Source organism: Falco peregrinus, chromosome 7 (genome assembly GCF_023634155.1).
Source record: "Falco peregrinus isolate bFalPer1 chromosome 7, bFalPer1.pri, whole genome shotgun sequence".
In the NCBI taxonomy this organism is placed as follows: Eukaryota; Metazoa; Chordata; class Aves; order Falconiformes; family Falconidae; genus Falco; species Falco peregrinus.
Window position 1 is genome coordinate 57,054,148 of NC_073727.1, and position 13,239 is coordinate 57,067,386.

At 41.7% G+C, this 13,239-nt stretch overlaps 1 protein-coding gene across 2 annotated transcripts in view; it reads left to right on the forward strand.

The window, feature by feature from the left end:
- HS1BP3 (HCLS1 binding protein 3) overlaps window positions 1–13,239 on the forward strand; it is a 54,113-nt gene that overhangs the window by 6,221 nt on the left and 34,653 nt on the right. For both annotated transcript variants that reach the window (XM_055810532.1, XM_055810531.1), the window contains exons 3-4: window positions 8,410–8,617; window positions 10,912–11,122. In XM_055810532.1, the coding sequence (XP_055666507.1) occupies window positions 8,410–8,617; window positions 10,912–11,122 (419 nt within the window). The remainder of the gene's footprint in view (window positions 1–8,409; window positions 8,618–10,911; window positions 11,123–13,239) is intronic.

Here is a 13,239-nt window from a genome sequence, read left to right on the forward strand (position 1 = left end):
CGTTTCTCTGCCGATTGACTATAAAGGGACTCTAAGGGGAGGTACCCTGTTGCATGCTATGGACATCTGCTCTTTTTTTGATGTTTTGAGGATAACTGTAATGTCAGTGATGTGAGTGTGTGGTTACCTGCTAGACCATTAGCCCTAGTGTAAGTCACACTCCATAGAAGGTAGCTCACAAATGGATATTTACAGTCTGATTTGCAGATAAAGCCACATCTGTCAGTGTTGTGAAGAGGTGCATGGTGAGGAGATCTCACACATTTATTGCACTCCTAATGCTATATATAACTTCATGGTAAAAGCAGCAATGCTGGTGTAAGAGTCTCTGTTCTCCCTTTTTGTCCCTGACTGCTTGTTCTCGCTCCTGCAGTGTTTCCTTCTGTGTGTCAGTGCCATGTGGCTGTTCTGTGATGTCAGCTGAGGAACTGGTCCTGGCTAAAAAATGGGTATTTGGGGGGTTGTTATTTGTTATTCAGTACTAATTTACACCTGTTTCTTGAGCCTGTGAGTTGCACAGCCCCATTAAAGTTTGTTTAGGACAGGGGAAGGGCCAGACAGGCAGATAAGGGAAGGGGATGTAGAATTGCTTTTTTTGTCTGCAGCAATGCCGGCTTGTATTACGTGATATTTCCATGCAGCTCTGTTCAAGAAAGAGCCTGACTAAACGTGAGGTGTTAAATGGGCTGTTGTCATCTAACATTTTGCTTCATTTAAAAAAAGTACATAAGATCAGCTTGTCTGTAATGAGGAGAAACAGAGTTCCTACTGTGGCCCGCCTGCTCGCTGAGATTGTCCATTCCTGTGTCCATTCTCTAGGAGGATCTTCAGCACTTATTTGCTCTTGTCAAGTGAAATGAACTTTTCTGATTTCTTCTCTGGTCAGAGCTCCTGACATTTCATTCTTCATAAAGAAGAAAACTGGTGTAGTCTGACAGGAGTAACATTTGTCTCATCAGATCTGGTATTTTTCACCTGACTAAGTCTGATGTATTATGTAGTTTGGTGTGTGAAAGTAATTTAAAACTATGAGCTGGGAGGTTGGAGGATGGAAGCTTTGCATCAATTCATTCTGATGAGTCTTTTCTGTATGTGTTACTGGGAGGAACAGAGGGATTCACCTGTCCTAACTTATCTCTCTGTAAGTTGGATATTTTCATCTGTCTCTCCGTGCTTTTATGGTCAATGGAGAGTAAGGGAATGAGGTGACTCATCCTCTGGGAATGCTTGTCTTCTTTAACCGTAAAGGGAAAGCATTCTACATTTTAAACAGCTGGGACAGGGGGCTTTAACTCTAGGCTAAAATACTTAATACTCAATTGAGTTGCACACAACTCACTGTTTATACCACCAGAGGTTCCCTGGGCTTTTCCATCTAGCCTTCAGAAGGTTGTGGGTCTCCTCTAGGTCCTGTGTGATACCTGCCTGCCCGGCACAAGCCCCTTGGAGACCCCAAATCATCTCAGATGGCAAGAGATGCCTGTCTTCAGGCAGAACATTCTGTCTCTATGATTAGATGTCTGCATTTGCTGTGGATTCCTAAGCTCCCATCCCAGTCAGTGCAGTACTGTTGAGAATATAGCTGAGCATCTAAAGTGGGGGGAATCCATTTTGCGTAACATACATGGTACCATGTGAGAAACCTTAAGTTATCCTAGGTGTCTGCACAGGGCTAGCAGATGTGACAGAGGACATAAAGGCATTGGCAGCACCCTGGAGCAGAATGAAGTGAGATGCAGTACACCATCCAACGTACCGCTAGCTGCCTGTGTTCAGGTGAGTTCAGTTTCAGTCACATCTTCCCAAATGTAGTGACTATATCTGACTGTGATGAGAGCCGAGGAGCCTCCTGTGTGTAGGCAGTTGTCTTAACCCAGAGGCAGGTCCCAACCTTGTGCAGCCAGGTGAGGTGAGTTGCACACGTAGCGTCTGTGTTCTACTGGATGGTGTACCAGCACAAACAAGAACCATGGCCCTTCCCCAGAGAGTTTGTCAGTGCAGTGTAGGAGAAGCAGGTGGCTGGGGACCAGCAGAGAAGAATGAGGTTACATTAGGCAGCAGATCTGCCACGTTGAATTTGTATCACAGGGCAGAGTGAGATGAGACATCTGAAGGAGGAGAAAGAAAAAACTCTGTGCCTGTTCTGCCTTCCCAAGTATGGGAGCAGGATAGGAGAGGGAACATGTTTTTTTGCTGTTGAAATTGTCAAATTTGAGAGGTTGAAGGAAGGAGACAATGTAAGTTAGAGAAGATGGGTAGGCATGTTAGGATTTTCATTGGTTCTGGATATGTTGAACAGATTTTGGCTACCTCAGAAGCCAGGTCTGTGTTTTGAGACCTTTTGTCTTTCTTATTCCTGGTTCCCCTTTTCATGAAATACTAGCTCAACTGATTTTCCTTGTCTAGCTGTTCCACCTGCTTCCAGTTGCAGTGGCTGCTTTCCACACTCGTGCCCTAGGTGGCAGCAAGGAAACTGGCTTTGTGTGCGTTAGGCTGTGAGCAACTGCAGGCAGCGATGTGACTGAGCAGAATTTATTTCTCAAATAGCTTCCCTGTATCCCCTGGAAAAAGATGGTGAGCAAGACAGCGTCCTGCAAGTTAACTGTGATCTGTGGGCTGCGATTTAGACCACACTGGATCAAGATATGTTAAGGGCCTGTGACCAAAGCCAGGTGAACATCAAGAAGATTTCAGATCTGACCTGTGGAGTTACTAGCCTTGACTGTGGGTCTAAACAATCCAGAGTTTCCCGTTCCCCAGCCTTAATGGGACTATGCAAAATCAGTATCATAACGTTTTTAATTGAAATATTTCTGAAGCATTAACAGAAGAAGAAATTAACTTCTGTGATGACTTTCAGATCCAAATTCTTAGAAACAGGAAGGATTTTTTTTAATTAAAAAAATGCTATTTGTAAAATAGGGCAAATGGGTTGCAGAACTGCTTAACCATTAGGTTATATTTGGTAACTGAAGGAAAAGTCAGCTGCATTTCTTTCAAAGATCAGAATACTCTTGCCCTATTGAAAGAGTGAATTTATTTTTATCTTTGGTACTGCATCAGAGGTACTGCTGCAAAGGTGGTATTTAATTATTGCCTGACGATCTCCCATTTTCTGTGAGAAGGAAAGGCCTTTTTTTTCTTAAATGTGTTTCTTCTAGCCACACCTTACCTTTTTTAGCAATTAACTTCTCCCTTCACAGCCTTATTAAAAATCTACCCAGCCTATAGTGCCTTTTCTTTCTATCTGTGCCCAATTCAATTGCCTCTTTTTCATAAGTTATGTTTGTTAGCCAAATTCTTTCTTTTTTAAAGCTAAACAACTAACTGCTGGTGTTTGACAAACAGCACATTTTTGGGAGGAATTTGCTATGGAACTGTCTTCCTCTCATTAAATGAGGGGGTGTAAGTATGTGGGTGTGTATTCATCTATGTTTTTATGATTGCCTGTTTGCATATGTTGGCCTTCTTTCTGTGGGCCTCAAAATCTGTGTGTTGGAGTTGCTACTTCCTGACCATACAGGTATGTTGTGAAGATAATTCCTTCACATTATAACCTCTGTGGTGTGAGGGGGGGGGGGGGGGGGGGAAATCCCTGCTCAGTGTAGCAATAGGTTCAACAGCCATTAAGAATTTGTTGATTAAAAAGAAATATTAGAGTGCTTGCTCTTCTACTGGGCAAAACAGATGGGGAGAACAGCATGTGATCATGTAATTAAAATCTACCATAATGCATACCCACGAGGTCACCAAGCAACATTAATTCTGGTATGGCTTGAATTAGGAGTGTACAAGTGAAGGCTTGGTTTGTGCTGTATGTGAGAAGGGATGCTTTTGATTCCTACATCCAAAGCTAGTGGTTGTTTTAAAGTACAGTGCTGCTTCATCTCAATTTTCTGCAAGTGTTAAGAAGTGGGCTTTGTGAAAACAAGGTCACCGTAGCCATATGTTTTTCAGTAAATACTATAAAATGAAGAGTGCTTTTCACTAGCATGCATTGGCTGGCCAAAGGGCTTGAGTTAGCTTTGAGATCTCCATTTTCTTGAAATCCTTGCAGTAGATATAAAGCATATGAAGTTGAGGTCAGAAATGGGGCATTAAAAAGAGCATTAAACGGGAAGGAAACATGGAATCTCATTAATACCGAATGGGATGAAATTCTATGCACAACTGAGAGTCCCAGCCTGGTATCCTACAGGCATTCTGGTGTGTGTACTCATGTATGAGGTTCTCATGATGAAGGGAACAAGGCACATGCATGAGATTTGAGGGATTAGCAGCAAACTTCAGGCTTTTGCTTTGAACTTCCCGGTGGTTTTCCTAACCCTCTAGCTATGTTTGATCATATTCAACTTACTTATATGTTCCTGGTGAAAAAAAATATTCAACCCATCCCTGTCTCTTTTTAAGTTCTATGGTGGATATTAATTGTTACAGGCAAATAGGGTCTTGACCTGGCAAATATGCACATGCTTTGCTATATTTGCATGATTAACTCTTTTGAAGTGAAGTAGATTAAGCCTTTGATATTGTGACTTGACAGAACTCCTTGAAGTGCATGCACTCACACTGACTTACAGGTGGTGGGCGTTTAGCTCCACAGTATTCACAGAGTTCAGTTAGAGGCATGAGGTCAAGACCTAGAGGAGTTACAGGAAGCAGAAGGAAAATATTTGAATATTAATCAGCTATGACTTTGTTTACTTAATAGAATTGATAAAATGGATTTTAAAGCCACATTTATTTTTTATCCTGACATTTTGGGCCATAGAATCCATCAACTATTTTCAAAGGCTTGTGAATGGTAACCAGAAAAAGCAAGATTTAATTTTGTTACATGCTGATATGCCGTTCTCCTGGAAAACTGTCAGAGGACATCAAGTTAAAAGTGTCCGAAATTGTCACAGCAGAGCACTGCTTTCTGACTGGAGAGGTGTGAGAATGCTCTGTGATGCTGGGGCCTCAACCTGAGAAAATACACTCTGCAAGACTTGGCTGGTGCTTTGTAAGGCCCCTGCATGGCCTCTGTGCTGCTGCATCCAGCTCTGGTTTCCCTGGCACAAGAAAGATGTGGACCTGTTGAAGCAAGTCTAGAGGGGGCCGTGAAGATGATCAGAGGGCTGGAGCACCTCTCCTGTAAAGACAGACTGAGAGAGTTGAGGTTGTTCATCCTGGAGAAGAGAAGGCTCAGGGGAGACCTTACAGCAGCCTTTTAATATATAAAGTGGGATTATAAGAAAGGTGGGGAGAGAGTTTTTACCAGGGCCTGTAGTGACAGGACAAGGGCCAACAGTTTGAAAGAACGTAAATTTAGATTAGATATAATGAAGAAATTTTTTTATAGTGAGGGAGGTGGACAGTGGAACAACTTGCCCAGCGAACTGGATGCCCCATCCCTGTAAGTGTTCAAGGCCAGGTTGAAAGGGGTTTGAGCAACCTGATTTAATGAAGGGTGTCCCTGCCCATGGGAGGGGGGTGGATCTTCAGAGTTTTTTTCCAACCCAAACCATTCTGTGATTCTAAATATATCAGTCTGACGTTGTTGGATTCAGCCAGTCTGTCTTCTGCATTTCCCGCACAAGGACCAGGGTAAAGATAGCAGTAGTGTTGAGCGGAGATGTAGAGGAGCCAGAAGCAGCCAGGGGTTGAGGCAGAGGGACAGCAGGCGAAGAGCCTCAGCGGACAGGGCCTTGCAGAGGCCAGCATTGGGCTTAGGTAGGTGGGGAATGGTTTAGGCTGGAGGTTTAACATCTTGCCTGTGTGGTAGGTTATCCCAGCAGAGGGCATCCCCGCACTGCTGGATATGAGCTTGCATGGTGTGCCGCAGGTGTGGGGTAGCTATTGGTGTGCTTTGGGTGCAGCCTTACCGCGCTCTCTGCGCTGTATCATGTGCTACGGTCGTGGTGGTGTTCAAAGCCCACGCAGATTCACAAAGGCTCAATTAGCGATAGGATGCGAGGGTGTGCGTTCACTTTATGTTCAATGGTGTAATTAGACATAAATTGAGATTTAGGAATAATTTACAGCGTCTGATAGAGGAGGAATAAAAATTAAGCAGAGATAGGAGTAAGTTTGTGTCTCTCAGTTCAGCGTTACTTTTTGGGTATTTTAAAGCTGTTTTGGCATAGTCTTGTTTGGCTGCTGACTTGTAATACTTTAAGACATCAATTTGTTGTTTATTATGAAAATTAACTAGATGTTAAACATTTTTCACAAATCAGACTTGATTTGTTTTTTCTGGGTGGAGGGTAATATTGTTCATTCTTTAAAAAAAGTACCAGTAAATTCCTCACTGCCCTTACATTTGTGTTTACACAGTGGTTTTGGGAGAGGATGTGGCATTATACCCTGTTCAGAGTGCTACTGGGACCTAGCAAACTAGAAATGTAAAACAATTCAAAAATTCCAGAGTTGCTTTCCTCTCTGTTTTTGTGGTATCTTTCAGAAGGAGGACTGCCTTATTCTGGGAAGATCTCTTTGTTGCCATCACTTTAGTGCTTGGCTGCCGAATTGTGTGTCAGATCCTGCATGCAGGGCACAGTGTTGCTCACATTTACCTGTGCTGCTTACAGGAGACAAGTCTAAAATTCTTGTTTTTCATTCCCCTGACAACTCAGGTTTGCTTTTGTGCTTCGGATCTTTCTTGCAGGGCTGCTTACCATTTGTGACTGGACACTGAACCCACAGTGAACATTTTACAGCTGGAATGCAAATAGTTTTCAGATCAGCTTGTTTGGTTGATAATTACTGCAAAAAGCAGGGAAGCATGAAAGCGAAGGTGGTTATTACTCTTTATGCCTACATCTGATTTAGTAAGCTAGTCGAGGTGTGTCTGTAATGTCAGGACCTGTTCTCTGGTCTGGAGGGCAGCTAGCACATGCTAGCTGCATCCATAGTATTAAACTTCCACACCATTTGCAGCGAGCATTAGTACCCAAGCTGGCTATTGTGTGGTCTCTGCACCAGGCTAAATCTTGGGCTGAAGAATTATCTGGAGGAGTGCTAACTGCCCAGAATCAAAATCGTGCTGGACATTGTCAGGTCCCAATAGATACTATAAGGTTCCTAATAGATACTGTCAGGTTCCAGTGCCTGGGAATATGGCTGATAGTGTTTAGTTTGCTAGTGTAGATGTGGTTTATGGATTCTGGGTTAATCTACAATTTGTTTCCCTTCTACTTCCATGCTTTTTGTTGGGTTAACTTTCTTTTTTCACTGTGTTGGTGGAAGAACTGCCTTCTTGTATCCCAAGATGCGGTGCTTTCCATCCTTTTTTATGTTGCAGTATTAATTAGGATTCACTGCACTAGAGTTCACCAATATGTGTTACAGGAGGGTAAGAGCTGGATCCTAGCAGAAGATCTGTGCCATACACACTCCTCTAGCACTAGTTTTTTGGGTTATTTTTTTAATTCTAACTCTGTATTCATCAAAACATTCATAGCTTATAGGGCCATGGAGGGCCATGGTGAATATATTGTCTGTATGATACCACAGTCACAAAACATGACAGTCCTCTCCATTGTGCCTGTAACATCACTTAGAGATAACATTTTGTTTGTGTGTGGGTTTTGTGTGTTGATTTTTTAAAGTACTGAATTCAAAACTTAGTGTGGCATAGAAGCCACACAATTTCTAACCAGCATTCCCATGGTTATTGCTTTCCGTGTAATATCTTGGGTCTTATTTCTCCTCAGGCTTCCTGTCTTTGTCTGCAGAAGGAATGACTCCATTCACTGTTGGCATCTTCCCCCTATATGGGAACCTGTAGGCCATGGCCAGGTTGTTGGTTTTTATTTTCTCGTGGAAAAACTGAATAGTTAGTGGTCAGATGAGGTCTCTGCCTTTCAATTTCTGTATTAGGTGCTCTGCAGGGCAGCAGACGTGCCAGTTTTTTAGGTGTTAACAGCCAGAAGGGCACTAAAACCCACCAGGGCTGAGAAATGGATCTTCTGGCTCAATGGTGAAAAGATTCAGGCAGCTTTCTCCATCACATAACTACCTACTTAGGCTTCTTTTCCCTCCCATCTCTCAGGGCTGGGCATTATATAGGTCATTTTTAGTGGACAAGGATTTTTGCTGTTAGAGAAAAGTATCTGGAGCAGTGACCTTCCCAGTATTTCATTAGTTGATGAGTCAGACAAATTGACACTGGGATCTGGCAGTGAACTTCAATTCCATTAGGGAGCAGATTTTAATAACAGGATTAGAAGATGAGCAACATTGTTTGGGGATTCACTGTGTAGATAACAGGCTTTTACTAGGCTATATGTAAAGCTCCTTGGTAATACATGTTTTTCCACTTCATTTTCCAGCATTAATGTTTCACAGTGCTTGAACTGCTGCTTTGCTTCTCATGTCTCCCCTGTAAAAAAAACTTCCTTACCCAGGCAGCACGTTTCATTGCAGGTTTCCAAGAAGTACAGCGAGATAGAGGAGCTTTACCAGAGACTGGCGGCACGATATCCACAAGTTTCTCTTCCACTCTTACCTAGAAAAGTTCTCTTCGTGGGAGAATCTGACATTTGTGAACGAAGAGTTATGTTCAATGATATAATGAAATTCATCTCAAAAGATGAGGATCTAGCAGCAAGTCCTGAGTTACTGGAATTTTTAGGTAACTAAAAGATGTGAGTGTACCCTCTCCCATGAATGTGATTGATAAAAGCATTATGAAGTTCTTGACTCATGTGGTCAAAAACTAGAGAGTACCAGAATAAAGGCTGCTGCTAAAAATATCCTCTTGTGCATCTACAGTGCTGCATAGTCATGTTTTGTTTGCTAGTGTTTTCCCCTTCTCTCAGTGGACACGTGCCTCATTAAGAAGACCATGCTTGCTTTGAAGGTACCGATCCCACCATCTCTGATTTCCCGTAGGCATGTACCTAAGCTGTGATTCCTAGTTAGCTGTGAATTAACATGCAAGTTTCAAAGGCTGAATAATCATATATTGACAGTGGAGGGATGGACCCTAAAGGGGCAGTGCAGAGTCTCCCTAGTGATCAATTGTTCCACATTTTGTCTGGTTTTCATTCCTAATAAAATTGTTAGGCCTTGTTGAAGAGGGTCCTAAAGCAATTTATTGACCCTGAGAAAGATTTGAATAAGAGACAGATTCTTTATTAGTTAAACCCATTCTCTGGGCTCTGTTTTTTTTTTTTTTAATTACTTTTTGTTAGCCTTATGCCCTCCTTTTGTATTCTCTTCCAGTGATTCATATAGTTCCTTTCTTATGTTCCTTGGACATAGCAGGGACTCACTGAATGAATGGAACAGATGAGCTCTCTGCTTTTAATTCAGCTGAGAGATGCTGAGCAGGGAATATTTCACTCTAGTGCTGTGCAGGATTCTCAGTATAGCATTAGTTTTAATGAAGTGAAGTTGCAAGGTGCTAGCAAGACACCATGTGTGAACAGCTGATTCTGCAGAAGGGTTAAGCGTGGCCAGATTAGAAGTTCGGTGAGCCAGGCAACTTCCTAAAGCCAAGGGGGGAAGGGGCTGGGGGGGGGCAAAATTGCACAATATTTGGCAAAATCCTTTTGCTAATAAAGTTTTGGAGTTTTGGTTTGGTTTGGGTTTTGCCATGGTAGTGTTCTCTTTAAAGTAGACCCCTTGCACAGAGAATTCAGAATTCATGTTGATTAATCTTTGCATGCTGATTAACCTAATGATGGTGCACATGTCTACAGCTGAATTAGTCTGGACTGTCTTTTACTGTGGACAGATTGGGTGCAAGCAACGTGACCTGTTCATTGAAATCTGCCTTAGGATAATCACAGTCTCACCCTACCAAACCAGGTGGAACACAGATCCTCAAGCTAGTTGTGTATACTTTCCTTACAGGTGCTGGAGACATAGTCAATATATTCAGGGGTGTTTAGGGAGAATGAACATGGTAAAACACAGATGACTGTGGGGATAAGATAAGCAGCATCCTAACATTCACTGCTTACCCCAACCAGTATTGTCTTGCCTGTAAGGGGAGTATAAGACCACTTGCTCAGCGTAGACACCCATATTTAGTCAGTGAAGTCTGCCCTGGGTGATTTAGCAGATTCAAGCGTGAAAAGCTGGGTGAGAGGAGGCTGCCATGTTACTTTAACAGGATGAGACCATTAATTTTATCCATCATGGTTTTCATTAGCCTATTTTTAGGTAGTCTTATTGTTTTACATTGCTTTCCTGAACATCCAGGAACACCACAGCAAGGAATAGTTCTCTCCTCGTTCTCCTGGGCTTTACATGTTAACAAGTATGGTTAGAGGACTTGGTCAAAGTGCATGTTTCAGTCTGCTGCATTTGCTCAGCTGGATGGATCTTGCATCCTGAAGGGAGTCAGAACTTCAGGGTTCATTTTTGAAAGTAAATTGAAGAGCTGCTGAGTAAACTTTTTCATGTTGTCTGATGCTCTAATTTTAACTTAAGTGAATTAAATTAGTAACAAAAAGTGGACTTTATCTCAGCATGCTATGTGAAAGTTAGCTACCTACATCTAAGCAGAGTATTTATAGCCCCTCTGTAGCCAGTGGAGAGAAATAAGGATTTCAGAAGGAAACTCCTTCGCAGAAAACTTTATTTGGATGAGATGAATCACCAGGTGGAATTTCTGTTGTTTCCATTGACTATAGAAGAAACATAAATAAGCAGATTAGACATGAGCTGCTATGTCTCAGATAAAGTTAATTTCCTCTGTCCTTATCTGCTTAACTACTTTAAATCAGTAAACAGATCAGATACATAATGACACATAGTGGATAAAAGGGACAGTCAAGAATGTTGATAGAGTTTCACAAAAGCTGATTGTGTTCTTCGTTCCCCAAACAAAACCATCAGGAACAAGGGCAAAATATTAAATAAAATATGGTTGTTACGCTGTGTACTCAGTTTTGCATTTGTTACTGTATTTTGCAGGAACAAAATCTACTAGTGCCATTGACTTCAAGGGTAAAAACATTCCTGATGAGAAGGAGAAAGAAGAAGAAAATGAAGCACTGGATTTTTTCAAAGAGGAGAAGACACCTGACTTAATCTCACAGCTTTCGTCAGTGGAAAATGCCAAAACAGGGGAGAAAAAAGAGGAGGAAGAAGAGGAAGAAGATTTAGACCCTCTTGGTATAATGAGGTATGGCTGGTGGTGCCTTCATTATTTGGGTTTTAGCCTAGTTTTCTAAACAAGTAGGGCTGTTCTATGTCACTGTCCCCTTATCCCAACATTTTATAATATTGACCACTTTCAGCTGAATTTGACTGAGGAGGAGAGGCCTCTGCAGGTCATGAAGGAGGTGCCTTAGTAGAGGGGGGAGACTTTGCAGTGCCTCTTTAGTGCATTCCTCAGGAAATCCAAGTGACAGAGGGACATTGTGAATGCCTTGATAACAGTCTTGGCTACAGTAGGCACTTCACACTGCAGTGTTCCACCACAAAACATAAAGCCACCAGGGTCCATTGGATGTGCCACTATGGCGTACACTGATGTTTACAGTGTCGAAACTGCTTTCGAGCTCACTTGTGTCTAGAAGGAGGTGAAGTTATAGCAGCATAAAGACCAAAAGAGCCAATACTTCAGTCATGATGTTCACAAATAGGCTTTTCTTTCCTTCTTCCCTTATCTGAACGTGTCACATGCTAAATGCTGCTAAGGCATAAGCAATAACAGCTTGAGAAACAATAACTGAATTGAAACTTGCTGGTGTTAGTGTCTGGGTTTGCTTATCTGTCCAGTAATTTTCAGACAGTTATTTTCTTCAAGATGGAATTTCTTACTGAATTCCCAAAAATATTTTTAATGTTTTTGGAAGCAAATTTGGTTTCTCAATGGCTGGGATCATGAGTAGTGACTATTTTTTGAGGGTGTCTCAGTCTGTATATGCCCAAGTAGGAAAGGCTTAGCTGTTCTTGATCTTCAGTATGCACCGACTGACTGAACTGAATTGTTTCAGCCACCCACAGTCACCAGCCACTACTGAACGTTCTTTGTCTTGGACTTTGACAGTGCTTTCAGAATGCTTCTTCATAGCAATAGGCAGTAACTGATAGTAACAAGCCAGAGCCCTCTCTTGATGTTTCCCAATTACCTTGAATCATTTCCAAGGGGATCATTCACTCCAGGCTCTTAAGCCTCCCACACCAAGTTGGGTCAACTACAGTGATTAATACTGGAAGTGCCATTTGGAGATTGCTCCTGCTATTATAATCATATATAGTTGCTGATGTCCAGGAATCATCTTTTTTACTTGAAGTACTTAATCCTTTAGATATCACAAGAAAACTTCAAATATTATTCTTTTGACAAAGCACATGCTTAATTACTCAGTATCAAAATTATTCTTTTGTTGAAGAAGAGTTTTAAAAAGTTAAGTAACTATTTACAATGAGAAGTTTGATAAAGCAGTGCTTCCCACAAAATGGTCCTTAGCTGCTAAGTTTACAAAAGAAGCTGTCCTTTTTTGGATAGGAAAATGATCTACTGGTTTAGCAAATGCAATGTTGTATTTTCCAACTTAAAACAAGTAGAAGCTGTAAAGAACTTGCTGTGCCAAAACAAGCAAGAAGTTTGCTTTTCTGTTCTGTACAGTTTGACATAGTATTTGAAAGTCTTGATTATTTTGGTCTTTTAGTGCATTGAAGGATGACAAGATCTGGTATTTAATCCTTGTGTAGTTTATTGCTTCCATTCCTTTTGAGAACAGAATTCTTACTGGATCAGAGTAACTTCTTTTCTGTAAGAAGTTTGGTCTTCACTGGTGCAGGGCTGCAGCATGACATGTTAGGCAGTTTTTCACTCTAAACCAGTGGTTGCCTATCTATAAAAAAGATAAAATTTCCACATGTATTTATTGTTATTTTTGTAAATCTCACATGAACAGTGTCAAGGCAGAAACATGAAAGTGGAACCAAGAATCCTGTATCTGATTTTACATTGTCTCTTATTCTCCTGTAACTCATCCTGCTTCCATGGAAGGTATTTTCAATTCACATCAATGGAGATCAGATTGCACCTAAGCATTGTATCCCAGCTTTATACCATCTAGTAGTAGGTGTCTAGGTAGGAGACCAAAGGCAGGAGCTTAGCTGTCAGTAGATGGGCGTTTCTTGGGTGACCATTTTCAGGTGTCTTCTATGTACATTATAATGTTAGGTGCTTACAGGCTTTAAAGACAGAGCTTGCAGGCCTCACAGCTTCCGTGCCTCAGATGTGCCTGAAGTTACTTTGGGATGGGAATGAATAAAAAAGGAGCT